At 52.3% G+C, this 19,095-nt stretch overlaps 1 protein-coding gene across 1 annotated transcript; it reads left to right on the forward strand.

The window, feature by feature from the left end:
* Positions 1-3,678: 3,678 nt before the first annotated feature.
* On the forward strand, positions 3,679-18,474 carry CDX2 (caudal type homeobox 2). The gene is made up of 5 exons (XM_012471069.2): positions 3,679-4,601; positions 8,094-8,239; positions 9,420-11,506; positions 16,448-16,578; positions 18,236-18,474. Exons 1-3 carry the CDS (start codon positions 4,061-4,063, stop codon positions 9,666-9,668), a joined length of 936 nt encoding a protein of 311 aa, XP_012326492.1. The 5' UTR covers positions 3,679-4,060; the 3' UTR covers positions 9,669-11,506; positions 16,448-16,578; positions 18,236-18,474.
* The last annotated feature ends 621 nt before the right edge of the window (positions 18,475-19,095 follow it).

Raw genomic sequence — 19,095 nt, forward strand, 5'->3', positions numbered from 1 at the left:
ATTAAAAAAAATTTTAGAGACAGGGTCTCCCTCTGTCACCCAGGCTACAGTGCAGTGGCACAACCATAGTTTACTGTAACCTCGAACACCTGGGCACAGGCCATCCTCCAACCTCAACCTCCCAAGAAGCTGGGACTACAAGCACACATCACCACACCCAGCTAATTTTTGGATCTTTTGTAGAGATAGGGTCTCACTATCTTGGGCTCAAGTGATTCTCCTGCCTCACCCTCCTAAAGTCCTGGGATTACAGGTGTGAGCCCCTGTGCCTGCCTGGACAATTTTCTTCATCTAAAAAAGATTCAGAAAGTCAACTTACATGCTAAGGTGGGTAGAGATGGCCTGCCTTAACTGGGTTATATGAATCACTGGGCTCCCCCGTTTCCATAAGCCACAAATATTGATCAGAGCAGGGTCCCCTTAGAGCAAACACTAGGACTTTTGAGCAGGGAGAGAGCTGTGTCAATGATGTGTGGATTTAGGAGTGTTTCATCTGCCTGGAGGGACAGCCGGCCCTTCCGGCAGCCTCCTCCTTCCCACCCCCTTTGTGGCCCCCACCCGTGCCACCAGCCAGAATCCTGCAAGCCTGGACCCTCTCTGAAGAATGTGGAATGGCCTCTACACCATCAGTAACAGTGTCATTCCTTTGATAACCAGATCATGGCTGCTCCTGCAGTTTTACTGTTGCTTCATTTACCTAGGTGTCTTTTTTCCCCACCCTTTCCTGCCTTTAGATGTCAGCTCTAGCTCTGGCTCTGCAGGGTTGCAGCTTCAGCCCCAGGCTGGCCACAGGCCCGAGCTTCTCAAACAAGTTTGCCTCTCCCAGGGTGAGTTGCTGTAGGCTTCTGTGGCCCAGCATCAGGAGGTAAGAGACTTACAGCATGGAAGGGCATCTCTGGCATCAGCAGGTTAGGGATGACCATGCCAGTCCCCTCCTGGAGGTTCTCAGTGCGAGCCAAAAGGCTCCTAAGAAAGCCACCAAGCACCTTGGGCCTAGGACTAAGAAAGCCCTGCATGGGCTCCTGATATGGGTGGCTCCTGCCTCCTCCCAAGACCACAGGCCTACACTTAGAAGCTGGAGAGGCTGCCCCTGACCAGAGCGAATCTCCAGAGGCCAGTCATAGGGCACTATCTGCTAGGGGTCAGGGCTGTCTAAATGCAAAAGATGACCAGGCTCCTGGAGTTCTGGAAGCTATCTTGTAACCCTCTCTGACTGTTCCCACCACCCTGCCTTTCTAGGGACCCAGCTGGGCCCTCCCCTGGCTGAGAGCAACCTGGATATATGGGGACGCTTACATTCTGAGGAGCTTGTCCGAGGATATAATTTACCAGCTCCTTTCTCTTCGGCAAACAGTTTAGACCCTGTTCTAGATCCATAGCTGTGCCATGCTACTGCTAAGGAGGCCCGTTTTTGCAACAAGGGAAGCATTGGTTTTCACAATGATTTCCTTTCCATGGTTGGAGCACTCCAAGTGAGCCTCAGGCTTCCCTGTGGCTTAGACTGCTCTGAGGCTGGCTTGACCTGAGGGGCCAGAGCAGCCCTGGCCACTCCCAAAGCAGTTGGATGAGCAGGCCAGAGCCACTTCTTTAGGGCACAGCACAGAGACGCAGCTGGAAAACGGGGACAATTAGCCAGCGGCCGGCAGCCTGGGCCATAAAAACGCAGGAAGTGGCCACCGCGGGGCGGAGGGAATGGTTGTCCCTAATAAAGCGATTGTTCCAAAGAATGCCCGCATTCCGAAGACACAGGCTGCAGCCTCAGCCTCGGCTTCCAGAACTCAGGCCTGGGAACGGGGGTGTGGGGGATGGAAAGGGGAATTGTGTCTCCAGGAAGAGGAGGAAGATGTTTGCTAGATCAAAAGTTCGCAGTGCCCACCACTTAACCTCCCACGTTCCCTCCCCCTCTGGTCTGCCGACCTCCCCTTCTGCCCTTCTCTCAATGATTTGGGTTTTGTAATGGGGTTTGCAATTTACTTCCGGTTTTATTTTTCAGGAAGTCCGATGACACTCGGCTGTCCAGGTCAGGCCCTGGAGGTCCCCTAGAAGGACCAGCTCGGTCTCCCACCTCTTGAGTGCGCAGCTTCTTGGCTCCTAAGTACTCCACCCCCCCATTTTTAGCCTTTTTCCTTACAAATTCGAAGGGTGGAAGGAACCAGAAAAAGGGATCCCGCAATCCTAGGCTGGTTCTGATCGCTTTCAGGTGTGTCTGCAGAGGCAGCTTGCTGGTTGTCACCTGTAGAATGGGGAGGATAAAAACACCTCCTAGGTTTTGTTCTAGATCCTCGGGGGATGTGAGGCTCAAGGGAGATAAAGGACACTGGAGAGCACCCCAGAAATGACGGAGGAAGGCGACGGTGGCAAATATCCGAGCGAAACGCTTGACAATGAGAACAGACAGGTGCAGATCTCCAGGAGTGCCGCGAGCGCCCACAGGTTCTGAGAGCGCTCAAAGTCCGCGAGTCAGGCTGCCCTGCACGCTGGGCCTCGCCGCAGCAATCCTCATTCCCGAATCTGGCAGAGCCGTCGAAGGTTGCTAGAGAAGGTGAACGGGGGCCGCAGGCGGTTGCTGAAACACAGCTGGGCCCGCGCGGGAGCTGCGTCTCGCCGCCTCCGCGCTCCTGTCGAGGCTGCGCGGCGCCGGTCCCCTCGGTAGCCACTTCCAGCCCTAGGGCCCTTAGCCGCAGCGCTTCCCAAATCAAGAGAGATCTTTTCTCAATTCAGAACTCTTCATTAGCAATCGTTAATAACGGTCCTGAGTTGCCTTGTCATTTCCTGGAGATTAAAAATAAATTTCTTCGGAGAATGTTTTACTTTGTAAAGGAGAAAGTGTTTTAAAGATCTAGATATGACGTAAGACACATAACTATCTAGGTAGGTATTAGCAGAAATTCTTTTTCTTGATTGTTAACCATTTATTTAAGTATAATAAACATACAAGTGTAGCTCGCTGAATTTTCACAAACTGAACATATCATGTAACCAGCAGCCTAAAAAAGTGTCAACGATCCCCTAGCTCGCCTCCAGTTATGCACTCCAATAACCACTAGCCTGACTTCTATCACAAGCCCATTACTTTTGTAGCTCTTTAATGTAAACATTTTAACAATAAATCGCTTTAATTTAACTCAAATCTTAAACGTAAGATGAAGTCAAAGATGCAGCCTGAAACTAGTATCATAATTTATCTTGTGCGGAGGGCGAGTGATTTCCTTGGGCAAGAAAATAACTGATTGGCGGTGACAGGGGCTGCAGTCGTCCTGGCCAGGAGCACAGGGCGGGAAGGAAAGGCCCATCTCTTAGGGCTCTCTTCTTGTCACCTACCAGGTCGGTCAGAAACGTTCTCATCAAAGCAATGGCTTCTCTTTTCTTTTCTCTTTGGGACAGAAGGAGTTTCTTGACCGCCCCCTTCCCTGCAAATGCATAAACACCGACTGCTCCAGTCTCCAAGCCCAGATTCCCACCAAGATAGCCTTTTCTCTCCCCCTCTCTTTTGTAAGTCTCTTGATTTCATTCTTTGAACCTGTGATTGGAGGTTAAAGTGCACCAGGTTGGAAGGAGGAAGCTCTTAACAATAAAGGTTTGAATATTTAGCTGTGATCAGGTCGCTGCCCTCTCACGAGCCTTCCCCCCCTTTATCTTTTAAAATGCAAATCATGTTTCGGGGGGTTGTGCGTTGAGTGCGCGCTGCGCCTCAACGTCTCCAGCCATTGGTGTCTGTGTCATTACTAATAGAGTCTTGTAAACACTCGTTAATCACGGAAGGCCGTCGGTCTGGGGCTCCGCAAGCCAGCCTGTGGCGGGTCTTCTCCGCCTGTGCAGCCTAGTGGGAAGGAGGTGGGAAGAAAGAAGGAAGAGAGGGAGGGAGGGAGGAGACAGGCCAGAGGGAGGGACCGCCTCGGAGGCAGAAGCGCCGAGAGGAGCCAGCGGAGCACCGCGGACTGGGGCGCAGGCACCCGCCGCTCCTTACGTCCCCTCGCCCCTTCCCCTTCGCGCCCCCCGGCAGCCTCCAGCTTCCGTCCCCAGGCAGCATGGTGAGGTCTGCTCCCGGGCTCTCGCCACCATGTACGTGAGCTACCTCCTGGACAAGGACGTGAGCATGTACCCTAGCTCCGTGCGCCACTCTGGCGGCCTCAACCTGGCGCCGCAGAACTTCGTCAGCCCCCCGCAGTACCCGGACTACGGCGGTTACCACGTGGCGGCCGCGGCTGCAGCGGCAGCGAACTTGGACAGCACGCAGTCCCCGGGGCCGTCCTGGCCGGCCGCGTACGGCGCCCCGCTCCGGGAGGACTGGAATGGCTACGCGCCCGGGGGCGCCGCGGCCGCCGCCAACGCCGTGGCTCACGGCCTCAACGGGGGCTCCCCGGCCGCCACCATGGGCTACAGCAGCCCCGCCGACTACCACCCGCACCACCACCCGCATCACCACCCGCACCACCCGGCCGCCGCGCCTTCCTGCGCTTCGGGGCTGCTGCAGACGCTCAACCCCGGCCCTCCCGGGCCCGCCGCCACCGCTGCCGCCGAGCAGCTGTCCCCCGGCGGCCAGCGGCGGAACCTGTGCGAGTGGATGCGGAAGCCGGCGCAGCCGTCTCTTGGCAGCCAAGGTAAGCCCAGGCGGCGCCCCGCGGAAGGGCGCTCGGGAAGGCGCGGGCCCAGCTTCTGGCTGCTTGGCGTCCGCGCGTCCAGTGCGCACAGGGGCGTCCGGGGCTGTCTGGGATCCTGGCGCCTGGAGGGGCACGGGCCGAGGACAAATTCGGGGGCCTCTGGCCCCTCGGGGCTTCTCCGACCTATTGAGCCTGAGAGTGAATATTTTGAGTCTCACAACACCCTATTCAGCTTACGGTAGGGAAGAGGCGTCCTCTTTCCAATAGCTCCTCATTCACAACTCCGGGACACTTTCGGGAAGCTCCGGGAATGTCGGCGTGAGCACGGCTGGACGCGGGCAGAATCGCGTCCTTCCCACTTGCTGCTGCACGCATTCCTTGCGTGGCTCCTGGCTGCCGAGGAGAAGCAGGCTCGAACCTTCCTGGGGTAGGCCTAGGCCATTTCTCTCCGCTCTCTCTTTCCCCATCTGAGCCACCCAAGAAGAAAGTGGCCTGAGAGGTCGAGGGATGGCGAGACTACGTGGACCCAGGTTTGGCCATTAGGGCCAATTCAAGGTATGGGGCTACAGCGAGCAGAGAGACCAGGGAGAGCTGCTGTCGCTGGGAAGAAGATGCTGGCCCCATCTGCTAAGGGGTGGGAGGCGCGCCCCGTCTCTGAACCTCTGACCTGCGAAGGGGTCATTCCAAGCAAAAGCTGGAAGGGTAGGGGAAAGAAGCCGAGAGGGAGGCTTCTAGCTTCTGCAGAGAGAGCAGGGAGACGGGAAGGAAACCCTGGTGGGAATTAAGCCGCAGCTCCAGGTAGGGGTCATTTCTCCCAAAGCTTCCTTTCAAGGGTGTGGGGATGTCTGTGAGTTTGTGTGCATCTGAAAAAGATCCTAGGTTTGCTGGACTGTGGGGCGCTTTGACTCCGGGTCTGCCCCTTCTGGTGTTCGGGTGTGCAGAGAGGTGGCAAGGAAGTGCTCTGGGAGAGTCCTAGTTGAGTGCCCCCTTCATTCCATGAAGTCTTTCCCCAGCACTCAGCGCTTCCGCTTTTCTTGCTTCGCTCCTTGCTGCCCCAGTTGGGTCAGCACGCTGGTTATGGGCACTTTGCAGAGTTTTATAGCCAATTACAGCTGTATAAATCAAAGCGCCCTTTGGGGGCTGTCTCTGGGCATCTGTTTTTGCGTCACTGTACACATGCTAGGCAGAGTCCTGGTTGAAATGCGACCGTCCAGGGGGAAGGCCACAGATCAGCCTCGGATGGACCTCTGAGCTTTGGCTTGGTCCCTTCTCCAAGAGGAGGCGCCTTTCTCCTAGCAGGGCGTTCCCAGACTCTGGCTCCCAAAGACCCACTTTCTGCAGCGCCTGTCTGGGGCTCGGTTGGCGGGGATCGCGCACGGTCTAAGGAAGACTTTTGTGTGTCCCAGGAGAGTAGCCGCAGGGTGAGGACCGAGAAGAGGGCGGGAGGGAAGCCGCCAGAGCCCAGGCCGCGGGGTCAGCAGATGAGAGGCCGCTGTGAAGTCCCGCGCCGAGGTGGGAAGGCCGCAGTCGGCGCCGGGTGCCCTTGTGATGTTAATGTGGGGTGGCCGCGGCCCGCGGACTGGAGCCCGGCTCCTCCGCAGAGCGTCATCTGTCAAGGGGTGGGTGGAGGGGACGCGGCCCGACCCGCTTTGATATACACCTTCCCAGCCCTGCCATTGTCTCTTTTAGGGACCGGAAAGAGGGTGGTGACTTTCGCAGTCAATAATGAATTCTGACAAGTCCCTCTCATCCCTCCCCTCCACAGCCCCGCTCCTAGGTTCCCAGGGGGTGTGGGGCGCCTCCAATGCCCTTGGTGCGCGGGCCGAAGAGCGCACAGGGTCTGGTCACCGAGTTCCCCGGCCACTCCGGGACACTGAAGGGGCAGGACCCGAGCAAGGGTCGATCCGAGGTACCCCCAGGCGAGTCTCCCGCCAGGGGTGTTAGGTTAACGGAACTGCTCTGCGCCCCAGTCCCGGAGGTGTCCTCTGTGGCTCCAGCCAGGCTCCGGTGGCAGCCCCGCATGATGCTATCTGCGTGACTTGGTCTGATTCTCCATTTCCTCATCTGTAAAAAGGGGCGAGTACCAATGGCAGCCTGGAGTGGATTTGAGGCAGTCACGCGTGTCCACGCGGTCACCGCGGAGAAAGCCGCGTTAGCTCCCTTTACTTTCCTAGCAGGCGCGGGGTCGGGGCCGCAGCCCCATTCAAATGCGCCTGCAGGGCCGTGTTTATGTTAATGCGCCTGGCGGGGAGGGGGATGAAAGCCGGGGCCGCCATTTGCTCAGTAGTGGTAATTCAAACAGAATGTGGCTGTTATTAAGGCATTGAAAGGGCTTTTCTTTGATAAGATCGCCTTGTCCTGCATTGTTTGCGGCTGTGTTCCCCTTTCAGCGGCTCAGGGGAGCTCCCTCTGATCAGGCCTGTATCTTCCCAGGGCGCTTTTGTTGTGGTTTGCAAAGGGTTTTACCTGAACAAAGTCAGCCTGCAGGGCATTAAACACCTCCAGGCAACTCCCAGGCCCTTCAGATCTTTCTGTGGGACTGGGCACTGGGCGATTGAACCCATCCAGCTGCAAGAAGACCCCAAAGCGGGAAAGTCAGAGAGAACAGCCCCTGGCCAGGGCTCTGCCAAGGGCTGAGCCAAGACAGACCTGGTGGAGACGCCCGGCTCGGGCCTGCTCCAACACCGTGGACACTATTTGTCAAGGCCCTTCAGTAAAACAATCAATCCAGGATTTAATATGTTGACTCAATCCAATGAGCATAGATCACTGGTCAGGATAGCTCTGGCCGGGTTTGCAGCCAGAATAAATGGAGGATCAAAAAAGAAAAAGTGCCAAATGCCAAACCTGGTTTGGGCAGGTATACAGTCTACCCAGCAGGAGGGGTATTCTGCCTGTTGGCATAGCTTCCTTCTGCCAGAGCCCAGCTCAGAATTCCACCGGATGGGCCTGGTGTGTCTGCGGGATGATCGTGGTGACTTGTCAGCTCCTGTGCCCTGCTTTCCATTTGTATGCAGGAAAGGAAAGTAGTAACCCCCACACCGCCTCCACAATACGTGCCCACAATGACAGCTGTTTTCCAGGTGCACTTGTACCTCTGGTAGGCCTGGAAATCTGGATGTTTCCGGGACTCCGGCCGCTCCACCCTGCACTTTCCCCTTGGCATCAAATATATGCCAGTACTGTATCTGATTTACCGAAAGGGTGGTACATTCTGTTATCTTCTATGTGAATGAAGTTTTAACTTTTCTTAATTTTTAAAAACCAGTTAATACCAAGGTTAGTTTAGTTGCCTCCGGAGCCGCACACCCTCTCCCCCTCCCACCACAGGACCCTCTGGGGGGTCTTGTCAGACTTGGCAGGAACCAGCCAAACCTGGGCCCCCCAGGGTGGTGGAGGAAGAGAAATGTCCCTGGGTTAGGGAGGTTTGTCATTACCATGACTGATGGGCTGCCCTGCAGTTCTCAGCACTCACTTCTCCTTCCTCCACAGTGAAAACCAGGACGAAAGACAAATACCGAGTGGTGTACACGGACCACCAGCGGCTGGAGCTGGAGAAGGAGTTTCACTACAGTCGCTACATCACCATCCGGAGGAAAGCCGAGCTGGCCGCCACGCTGGGGCTCTCTGAGAGGCAGGTGGGGACCACCTAGCTCCTTCCGGGCAGGCTACTGCCTGGGAGAGGACGATGACAGTTAGAAAATCTGGCTTCAGGGGTCTTCTAGATCTGTGGAAAGACTGAAGCAGGAGGGTGCAAGCATTCGTCTTTGGAGGACTTTTTTTTCTTTTTTAATGGTGATGGGTTCTCGCTTTGTGGCCCAGGCTGGAGTGCAGTGCTACAATCATAGCTCACTGCAGCCCCAACTTCTTGAGCTGAAGGGATCCTCCTACCTCAGCCTCCTGAGTAGCTGGGACTATAGGCTCAAGCCGCCATGGCTGGCTGATGTTTGAATTTTTTGCAGAGATGGTCTCACCATCTTACCCAGGTTGGTCTCAAACTCCAAGTAATGCTTCTGTCATGGCCTCCGAAAGTGCTGGGATTACCGGTGTGAACCACCATGCCTGGCCTGGAGTACTTTTTAAAAAGCCTCTTTCTACCTCTATTCCTCTTTTTTTTGCTGTTGTTGATTTTTTCTATCTCTCTTTTGAGGAATATAGGCGATGTGAAAAAAAAACAAGCCAAGTGTATTAGTTTAATCCAGAATTCCATTTGAGTGTATAAGGGCTTATTACAAGACCCATTCTCTGTTTCTAGCACTGTGCCTAAGAAAATAAACTAAATAAAATACTCAGTCTCTGGTCATAAAAACTAGGCGGACAAGACTTAGTTCATGAACATTCTATTTATATAGTCTAGAAAAACAGGCCAGCTTCACAGCCAGGAAGCCACACAATTAAATCTCATTTTCAGCTCTCAGGTGAGGAAAATTGCATTTTAGTGTAGCCTTGAGGGGTCAAAGGTTGCCATTTGAAGTACACCACCCAGCACTGGCCTCCCTTTGCTGCAGAGAAGGGGACTTGCAGTTTCTATTTTCCTTGGTTCTGAAACTTTAAACTTTTCCAGTAAATGAGTAGATAAAAGTTACTTTGAAAAGAAACCCAGGGAGCAAGGAAGGAGGAAGACTCTTCCCCATGAGGCTGAATTGGGCCTGAGAATGGTTCTAGAGTTGGGCTCTTCGGGGATGCCCATGGAAAGCTTCTAGAAGGACTTGGAGTTCTGTAGTTGAGAGGGAGATGATGATACTGCTGGGTATGGTTCCTCTTTTCCCTCACGTCTTCTTCACCACCATCTGCTTTTCTCCACCTTTCCGTTTCTAGGTTAAAATCTGGTTTCAGAACCGCAGAGCCAAGGAAAGGAAAATCAACAAGAAGAAGTTGCAGCAGCAACAGCAGCAGCAACCGCAGCCGCCGCCGCCGCCACAGCCTCCCCAGCCTCAGCCAGGTCCTCTGAGAAGTGTCCCGGAGTCCTTGAGTCCGGTGTCTTCCCTGCAAGGCTCAGTGCCTGGCTCTGTCCCTGGGGTTCTGGGGCCGACTGGGGGGGTGCTAAACCCCACTGTCACCCAGTGACCCACAGGGGTCTGCAGCGGCAGAGCAATTCCAGGCTGAGCCATGAGGAGCATGGACTCTGCTAGACTCCTCAGGAGAGACCCCTCCCCTCCCACCCACAGCCGGAGACCTACAAACCTGGCTCTCAGAGGAAAAATGGGAGCCAGGAGCAAGACAAGTGGGATTTGGGGCCTCAAGAAATATACTCTCCCAGATTTTTACTTTTTCCCATCTGGCTCTTTCTGCCACTGAGGAGACAGAAAGCGGCCACTGAGTTTCATTCGGGACTGACAGAAGCATTGCCTGGACTGACCACACCAACAAGGCCTTCAGCTTCCTCCTCCCCACCTCCTCCCCTCCTAGATCTGCAGGCTGCACCTCTGGTTGGAGCTGAGGGGAGAGAGGGACTCAGGGGAACGGCAAGCTTGGGGCCGAGATAGCTGCTGCCTGCTCATGGCCATCAGAGGTCCAGCTGGGCCTCCTGCCTCCAGGCAGGCAAGGTTTAAACTGCAGAAGCCAAAGGCAGCTAAGATAGAAAGCTGGACTGACCAAAGACTGCAGAACCCCCAGATGGCCTGTGTCTTTTTTCTCTTCCCTTCCCAGACCAGGAAAGGCTTGGCTGGTGTATGCACAGGGTGTGGTATGAGGGGGTGGTTATTGGACTCCAGGCCTGACCAGGGGGCCCAAACAGGGACTTGTTTAGAGAGCCTGTCACCAGAGCTTCTCTGGGCTGAATGTGTGTCAGTGCTATAAATGCCAGAGCCAACCTGGACTTCCTGTCATTTTCACAATCTTGGGGCTGATGAAGAAGGGGGTGGGGGGAGTTGGTGTTGTTGCTGCTGTTTGGGTTGTTGGTCTGTGTAACATCCAAGCCAGAGTTTTTAAAGCCTTCTGGATCCATGGGGGTGAGAACTGATATGGTGAAGGGAAGTGGGGGTATTTGAACACAGTTGAATTTTTTCTAAAAAGAAAAAGAGATAAATGAGCTTTCCAGATTTCAGATTCTGTATTTATCTTCAGATTTTGTCTGCAACTATTTTTTTTTAAAGAAATGAAATATCTTCTCTGCTTGCAAGCTGATTTGGGAAATTCAGAGAGGGAGTGGAGGTTATCTGGATAGCCTCATTTTACCCCAGAGCATCAGAAGCCTGAAAGAGCAGGTTCTGAGACCTTCCCTGCCCCCAAGCCTGAGCCCAGCCTTGGAATGCGTGGCTCTCCTGGGGGTGCCTTTGGGCGAAATGCACATCTGCATGGCCAGCTGCTTCCCAGCAGCCAGGAATTACGGGGATTGGGGGTGAGAGGGCCCTTACAGCATCTCACCAAATCCACACGGAAGCTTTTGCAAACAGCAGGCAGTTCCCTTCTGGAGGGACTCCCTCCTCTCTAAGGACACTCCCTAACCGAGCATTAAATTTAAAAAAAAAAAAAAAAAATCCCCCTACTTTCCCAAGACAGCATTGCCTTGAATTTAGTCTTATGTAAATCACAGGGCATTTCCGTGAGCCCTTTCTGCCTCCACTCTCTTCTCTGTTCTCGAAGTTTCCTTATCCCCGACTGCGTCCCTCTTCCTACCCAATTACCCCCACAAACAAGATTTCAAGACTCAATATAAAATGATCCTCTTAGTGACGGTTGCTTGTTATCTGGCCGATTCACTGGGGACCTGGCTGCAGCCTTTGAGATTTTTGATCCTGGAGGCCGCCGAGCTGAGCGTTCCCGGCAGGACCTGTGTGAGAGGGGCTTCGCCTTTGTTTCCGTCTTTCTACCAGCATCCGAGAGCCTAATCAGCGCGCCCACGGAGGGAGGAAGCGCCTCAAGGGCAGCTTGGGAGGATGAGCCGAGCAGCGAGCCATCAAGAGGTAGAGACCCTCTGCAGCACCTCCCCAATTCCGCGGCCCTTCCTGGTGGCGTTTGCAGCTACAGGATTGGGACAGGGGCTTCGGTGGCCCCGCCCGCGGGCGCCTGGCCTCGAAGCCAGAGGCTCGAGTGCGGGGCGCGGGGCGCGGGGGCGGGGGCTGCCGGGCGGACGAGGAAGCCGTGTCCCGGTCCGCTGGGCTTGGGGTCCCGGGTCAGGGCCGGTATGAGCCCCGGTGCCCCGCAGGTCTCCCCGCGCTCCGGCCGCGCCCACACGCCCGCCCCCTAGTCGCCGCGGTTGCTATGCGTTGCTGTGAAACGCCTGTCAATAAACCCTGTTTGGACAGTGGAGCAAGAGCACATGGGCTGTTTGCTTAGTGGTTAGAGGTTCAAAAGTCGACATTGTCCCGCTGCAAGCGATTACAAGTTCTTCCCCTTCCAGGGGCTCGGTCCCCTTGCACGCGGGTCCAGGGCCAGGGAAAGGAGCTCGGCTGCTCTCTGACATGCAAGCACCTGGCTGTCCTGGCAAGACTCCCGGGCCACGGTAAAAGGCGCAAATCCGGGGCCCTCTCCGTCAAGTGAGGCCACCGCGCTTCTAACGCCAACCGTGTCACCCCCGGGGCAATACCTATGGAGCAAGGGATGTGGCACGAGTGGGGAGCGCGGCTCGAGGAGTTTAGGGAGGGCTGCATAGGGGCGCCTGAGGTTATTTGAGACCAGACGACCTCGCGGCTCCTGGCGCCTCCAGCGCAGGGCTGGGGGCGGTGGCCTCCGAATCCCACGCCTCCACCGCGTCCAGTAGTCCGCTTAGGCGCCAGAGGGCGCGCGCGCTCTGGGAAGAGATGTGGCTTCGGCTGGTGGACCCGGAAAGGTTCCAGTTCAGTTGGGAGGTGCAAGCGCCTGCGCCTCTCCCGGCTCCCGCTGAGCTCAGACCCAGGCGCTGCAAGATTTCTCCACGTTGGCCATGGGCCTGTTTAAACTAAGTTCAAACTAAGTCAGGCACGGGATATTCTTGGATCTGTTGAATGTTTAAGAAAAACAAATTTGGCCGGGCGTGGTGGCTCACGCCTGTAATCCAAGCACTTTGGAGGCCAAGGCGGACTGATCATCTGAGGTTGGAAGTTCAAGACTAGCCTGACCGACATGGTGAAACCCCGTCTTTAAAAGAAAAAAAAAAAAGAAAAAAAGAAAAACAAATTTAGGGGAGAGGGACTATCTACCATTCTAAAAGGGTCATTTTGCACAAGGTATTTTCTTTCTAAAATTTACAGTAATGTGGGCACAGTATTAATACATGGTAATACTGGGAATTTGGGATAAATATGGGAATAAAATAGGGAATAAAACCTATCACTGTTGTGGAACTGAGGTCCAAAAAAAATATTTATGTGCCGGGCGCGGTGGCTGCCGCCTGTAATCTAGCACTTTGGGAGGCCCAGGCGGGCAGATCACTTGAGGTCAGGAGTTTGAAACCAGCCTGGCCAATATGGCGAAATCCCTTCTCTACTAAAAATACAAAAATTAGCCGGGCGTCGTGGCGTGCGCTTATAATCCCGGCTACTTGGGAGGCTGAGGCAGGAGAATCTCTTGAACCTGGTTGGCAGAGGTCGCAATGAGCCGAGATGGAGCCACTGCACTACAGTCTAGGTGATAGAGAGAGACTCCGTCTCAAAAACAAGGAAGCAAGCAACCAAGCAAGCAAACAAACAAAAAAGTATTTATGGAGAGTGAACGGCCTAAGTCTTTTTTCCCCTTTGTGAACAATTCGTGGCTTTATCATATTCATCCAATAAAATTAACACGATGGACTGTCAATGAAAGTAACGAATATTTCATTGCAATGTGTTTCACTTCTTTCTAGTAATATCTAGAAAGATGCCTACATCAGTGAAGAAAACTAATATTAAATAGCAATCTAAATATACACATAGCAATATTCTTGCTGTTGTTATCCACAACCATTCAGGAAAAAATAAAAAAGAGAGACAAGAAGTAGAAATGAAAGAAGTCTCAGCCATGGAATGGCAAGAAAAGTTATACGTTTTTAGGGCCACTCTTTGCACCTCGTTTTAGAGACAGGTTGTTATTTACCAGCTTACCCACCTTGAGAAGATCTCAACCTCTGAGCTATCACTTCCTGATCTGTAACCTGAGGATCCAGCAAGGTAATGTAAGCCAATGTAGCATTGTATGCTTATGACTAGACCCCAGTCACGATATGAGCTGCTTTTTGTACTATATTCTTCGAAGTGCTAGAGAGTCCTTACAAAGAGCTTTTGAGCAAGATAATTTCTCAAATGACAATAGAATAACCCCTTCCCAGAATTTTTTTTCTAATGCATTCAGCTTTGCTTACTTTGTCAAAATTGCCTGAAGTCTGTTGTTTCTTGATTGCCACTTCCTAAGCATCTGCATAAAATCTTGAGTGGCAAGGCACAAAGTAGCATTCCAGATGTGGCGACAAGTTGCTGATCTGTATAACTTACTTGCCCTTTCATTGACTGGAAGAGATGTTCCCAACTAGAACATCTCGTATCTAATCATACTTAGGAGAATCCAGATTAGTTGAGGATGTAGTTGAGAACCTTCTTATAATCCATCAGCACACTCTTAACCCAAAAGGAGCAGACAGGCAGATACTCTAACTAGATGGCATTAAAAGTTTCTTTATTTTGAGACAATTTCCACCCCAACACCTCAATATTAATTCTGTACTCTTCAGGAGCCATCCAGGAGGCTGTTGAGCTTTAAATTCTCAAAGGCTTATTCTTACTTAGATGTTGTTTTAAGAAAAGTGCTTTACTCTCATCTCCAGAATTCTACCTTACAATAAAATTACAGCAGCAGATCTTGTATGAAATTGGTTTTGCTTTGGAGTATTAAAAAAATTCATATCTGAGTAATGTAGATTAATTTGTAAATATTTAAAATAAACATTTAACTTATCTTCTTAATCACACTTAGACTGTACAAACTTTCAACCCCACAACTCTTACATTCAGTCAGTTTTCCTTTGCCTTTTTTCTTTTTGCCTCCTGCTCTTCTTGGAGAGAGTGTACTATGATTTTAACAAACCAGGCAGGTTTTAGAGGTGGCAGTGGGGCTAGCTGTGTGATACTGGCCAGCACGGTCACCTGCTGTCTTCTTTCCTTAGCTACAAATCAGAGGAATACATATATAAAAATAGAGATAGTTTATATATATATAGACATATATGTATAAAATATGATTTTCTAGAAGGTTATGACATTAGATTTAGGAAAAAAAAACCTCTCAAATTCCAAATAAAGAAAGTAGACTCTGTGAGTTCCAGAGATTATACCAACATTTACCTTGACATTCTTGGAGGAATCAGTCCGGAGAAGGTGGGGGCAGCACTTAGGTGACCTTTTGGCTCTATGTCTATAGTGCCCAAACATTACATTTGTTTTAACAACAGCTTTTCCCAATTGGAATTTGTCATTAACCGCAGTAGATATAGATAATATCAACGAGGTTGCCAGAGCCCCAAAGTTAAATGACCAGTAAAGCAGGATCCTGGTGATTCTGTGCTAGAGATCTAATCCATAAGCCACAACACGACCAGTTTTAATCCATGGAAAAGACTTCCCTGACATGAAATGATTACCAAACCATCGCTTCACACGCACATTTACTTAAAAATAATATTTATATTGTATTCTGGGTTTATGTGTCCAATATTTTATTGGTAAGTAAACCCCAGGCAGTTCATGCATTTTTATATTTGAGTTTTAACTTTAAAACTAAACAGGATTTTTTTTCTAATTATTCATGCGTTATCTCAGAACTTTCAGGATTAACAGTCTGCTATCATCACACTTAGTATCTGTAGTATGATGATGGGTTTTATGCAAATAGTAGTTGATAAGTTCCTCTCCAACCTCAGGGAAGCAAACAAGCAAAAACAATGCAGAGCTTAAGTAATTGTAGTACAAACTTACGATGGCTTGTTATGTGGCACTTAAATAATTTCAACTTATTGATGATTAGTAGAATCAAGAACAAGGATTAAATACCTAAACCACAGATTAGGAGTTGTTAAAAATGACCAGGGCAGGCTGTTTTCTACTCATGAAATACACTTTGGGTATTGTTCTTTCACTCTGTGTAGCTAATATATTTAAAAAACAACAGCTACAACAAAACTTAACAGAACTAGATTCTATTTTCAGTCTTCACCTGGCCCTCTATTTTCTAGACAGAAGCAGCTCATGTCATGATTGGGGTCTAGTCATAAGCATACAATGCGACACTGGCTTACACCACCTCACTGGATCCCCAGGTTACAGATGAGGAAGTAGCAGCTCAGAGGTCGGGGCCTTCCCAAGGTCAGTAAGCTGGTAAATAGCAACCTGTCGGAGTGGCCCTAAAAAGCATATAACTTTTCTTGCCATTCTATGGCTGAGACTTCTTTCATTTCTCCTTGTTGCCTCTTTTGTTCCCTTGGGTGTTTGTGAATAACAACAGCACAATTATTGCTGCGTGTATATTTCTTATTATGTGCATTGCCAGAAACAAACAGAAAAAAGACATAAATATGTCAGAACCAAAGACTACTGTCTAGTAACAATACAGAAATACAGAAAACTGTAGAAAGAATAAAAAGAAAGACTGCTTGTCTGGAATCCACACATAAAAAATTAAAACATTATTTTTCTCTTGGACCACTTTATTCAAAATAACGCATATCTTAGAAATCCACATTCTTGTATTTATTTTCCTCCATTCCTATTATCATTTTCATCATATCTATGAATTTTACATAAACATCTTTACACTTTCAGATCGCTGTTAGTGATATATGGTTATGCACATGGCACATTAGACAATGATTCGGATTTTGGTAACTGGAGAATGACAGTTCTTGGGTGTGATCACAAGTCTACAGAAAACCAACAAAAGACATTTATTTCTCATTTCTACAGAGAAGTGAGAGTCTTGACATGTCATAATGCATCCAGTATTATGATCGGTTCTCTTGGGTGGATATTTGGCCGGAATGGGAAACTAAAAAGCGATTCATCAAATGATCATGCCACGTGAAGCTGTTCAGTGGGTAAGTTTCTAGGAGGGCTGGGTGCTACTGAATACAGCAGGGCGCTCCTTTTGCAAATCTGTAGTCAGACAAAATAGACAAGAAGCAAGCTCCTCACCCCAACTTTTAGTTTATTCCCACTCCCCCCCACTTCTACCTCAGAGAAACTATTGTCTAGATTTGAGTCTTTGAATGTTTTAGACAGAAAAATGGATGAAACTTTTTTTTTTTTTTGAGACAGATTTTCCCTCTTGTTGCCCAGGCTGGAGTGCAATGGCGCGATCTCAACCTCTCGGGTTCAAGCGATTCTCCTGCCTCAGCCTCCGGAGTATCCGGGATTACCGGCATGCGCCACTACGCCCGGCTAATTTTGTATTTTTAGTAGAACAGGGTTTCTCCATGTTGATCAGGCTGGTCTGGAACTCCCCGACCTCAGGTGATCAGCCCGCCTCAGGCTCCCAAAGTGCTGGGATTACAGGAGTGAGGCACCGCGCCCGGTCTAAATGGATGGAACTTCTTCTTTATCTATGCCTAAATGGGCTCGTTGTCCACAACGCGCCTGGGGGAAGCGTTCGGCCTGGTATCCAGGCATCTCTGCGATCTACCCAGCCATTAGAGCAGATAGAGGTTAGGCAGCGGCGATCCGCCCCTTCCCCTGCGGCCTACGCGACCAGTGACATCTACTCCCGGCCGCCGCGGGGCCCGGGCTCCTTGACCTTCCCCCAAGGTCACTCGGAGCGCAAGATCCCCGAGCCCAGTGCCTCCCCGCGCTCCCGGCGGGCGCCCAGGGGCTCCTGTCTCGCTGCTCTCGTCCAAGACGGCCAGTCTCTGCCTGCTGCGTGTCGTTGTTGGGTCCCCGCGGCCGCCTGGGGCTTCCTGGAGAGATTCGCGGCGTCTCCTGAGGGGTGGCGCGCGGCGGGAGCGGGCAAGGTCCGGGGGCCGCGGCCTCCTGCCAGGTTGGAAGCCCTAGGAGCGCCTCCCCGCCGCCGCCCGCCGCCCCGGAAGTGCGCCCTGAGATTCCGGGCACTTTCTTTTTCCTCTTTGGAACGGTGTGGTGTCCGCGGTTGTTTTCGTCCTCATACCTGAAGACGCCATGCTTTTCAAAAGGCGCGCGCCACTGCGGCGCGGGGGTGCGGGGAACCTGGGCCGCGGGCGCCGAAGCCACCCTGGCAAAGAACGCCCGGGGCGCCTGCCTTCGACCTGTCATAGCTGGACGCCCTGGGCCGGCGATGGGGGCATCAGGCCCGAAGGATTCGATTTTCAAAAGGCGGAGCGGGAGCGCTGGTGTGTTCGGTCCCTCAAAGCTGCAGCCGCCCGCGGGCCTGTCTCGCTTCCGCGAGGCCCCCGGCAGGCGGCGCTGCTGCTCCGGCGGAGAGAGCCGAACTGCTGAGACCCCGCGGCCTCTGTCTCCAGCCCTGCGGCCGACTTGAGAGCTGGGACTCCGGGCGGGGAGCGGGAGGCTGAGCGGGGGCAGCAGGAGACGCGGCAGGAGAAGCCGAGGGGTGCCCCCGCGGCCCTTCTCGGCCGCCTCGGTGGTTTTCCTGGCCTCTCGGCCAATGGCGCGGGACTGCGGGTGGGTCTCGGGGGGAGTCGCCTCGCACAGCGGGCGCCAGCGAATCTACTCCTTTCCATTCTCCCGGCGGCGCTGTGGCTCTAACCCAGCTCCTTCTCTTCACAGCCACCAGAAGGCGCGGCCTGACACCTGGGCAAACGCGGTCTCCCTTGGAGCCTGGTTGCGCCCCAAGGCCTGGTTCCCTCTCATCTCCGACAAAGACACTTCCTGATTTGCCCCTCGCCAGACTCTAGCAATTTTCCGGGTCCCCGGGAACCCGATTTCGCCTCTGGGCTCCCATGATTAGTGGCGGCTGGAGCGCTGCTCCCCAACCTGGGCCCACTTTGGGGTGTGTGGGGCAGGGAGGAGGGTGGGATCACTCTTAATCTCGTGTCACAGCTAAATAATTTACTCCAGGTCTTCTCTTCCTGCCAATTCCCTTCCCTTTTCCACTGCCCTTGACTTCCTGCTTTTGAAGCCCCGGGGAGAGAAAGGCCAAGTCCTTAATGAAAGTTAATATTAATAGAGGCCCCATGCTCCGGGCTTCTCCAACACCTCATCTTACCATCGCACCTCCACCTCCTCCACGCAAGCCCCCTTTCTCGGGGAATTCTTTCAAAACTGGAGATGGGACTTGTACTTTGGGGTATATTCAGGAAACAAGGACGCGTGGGCCACATTGTGTCGAAACCACATCCTCCTCCAGTTCCCATCAGCGCGGAGGGTGGCAAAGGTCGAGCGTGCACACAGTAGCTGCCCCACAGAAGCCGCGCTGGCTCCAAAGCCGTCCAGAGATAAGGGCGGGGGCGAGGCGGCAGGCTCCGCGGGAGAAATACCTGCAGGAAAGAACAGGCCGAGCGACTACTGAGAGGAGGGGAGCAAAATTTACCAATGTTAGACAGATACTTAAAAAAAGGCAACAAACCAATACTGTACAAAGAATACCTAACAGTATCAAGGTCACTGTCCCCTAATGTGTGCGCGGA

This window comes from Aotus nancymaae, unplaced genomic scaffold, assembly GCF_030222135.1.
Source record: "Aotus nancymaae isolate 86718 unplaced genomic scaffold, 86718_ANA_hifiasm-v0.15.2.pri h1tg000009l, whole genome shotgun sequence".
Classification (NCBI taxonomy): domain Eukaryota; kingdom Metazoa; phylum Chordata; class Mammalia; order Primates; family Aotidae; genus Aotus; species Aotus nancymaae.

Coding starts and splice junctions, on each gene's coding strand:
- CDX2 (XM_012471069.2), top strand. CDS start 4,061: ATGTACGTGAGCTACCTCCTGGACAAGGACGTGAGCATGTACCCTAGC. Junction 4,602..8,093: donor GCCGTCTCTTGGCAGCCAAG/GTAAGCCCAGGC, acceptor CTTCCTCCACAG/TGAAAACCAGGACGAAAGAC. Junction 8,240..9,419: donor TGGGGCTCTCTGAGAGGCAG/GTGGGGACCACC, acceptor TTCCGTTTCTAG/GTTAAAATCTGGTTTCAGAA.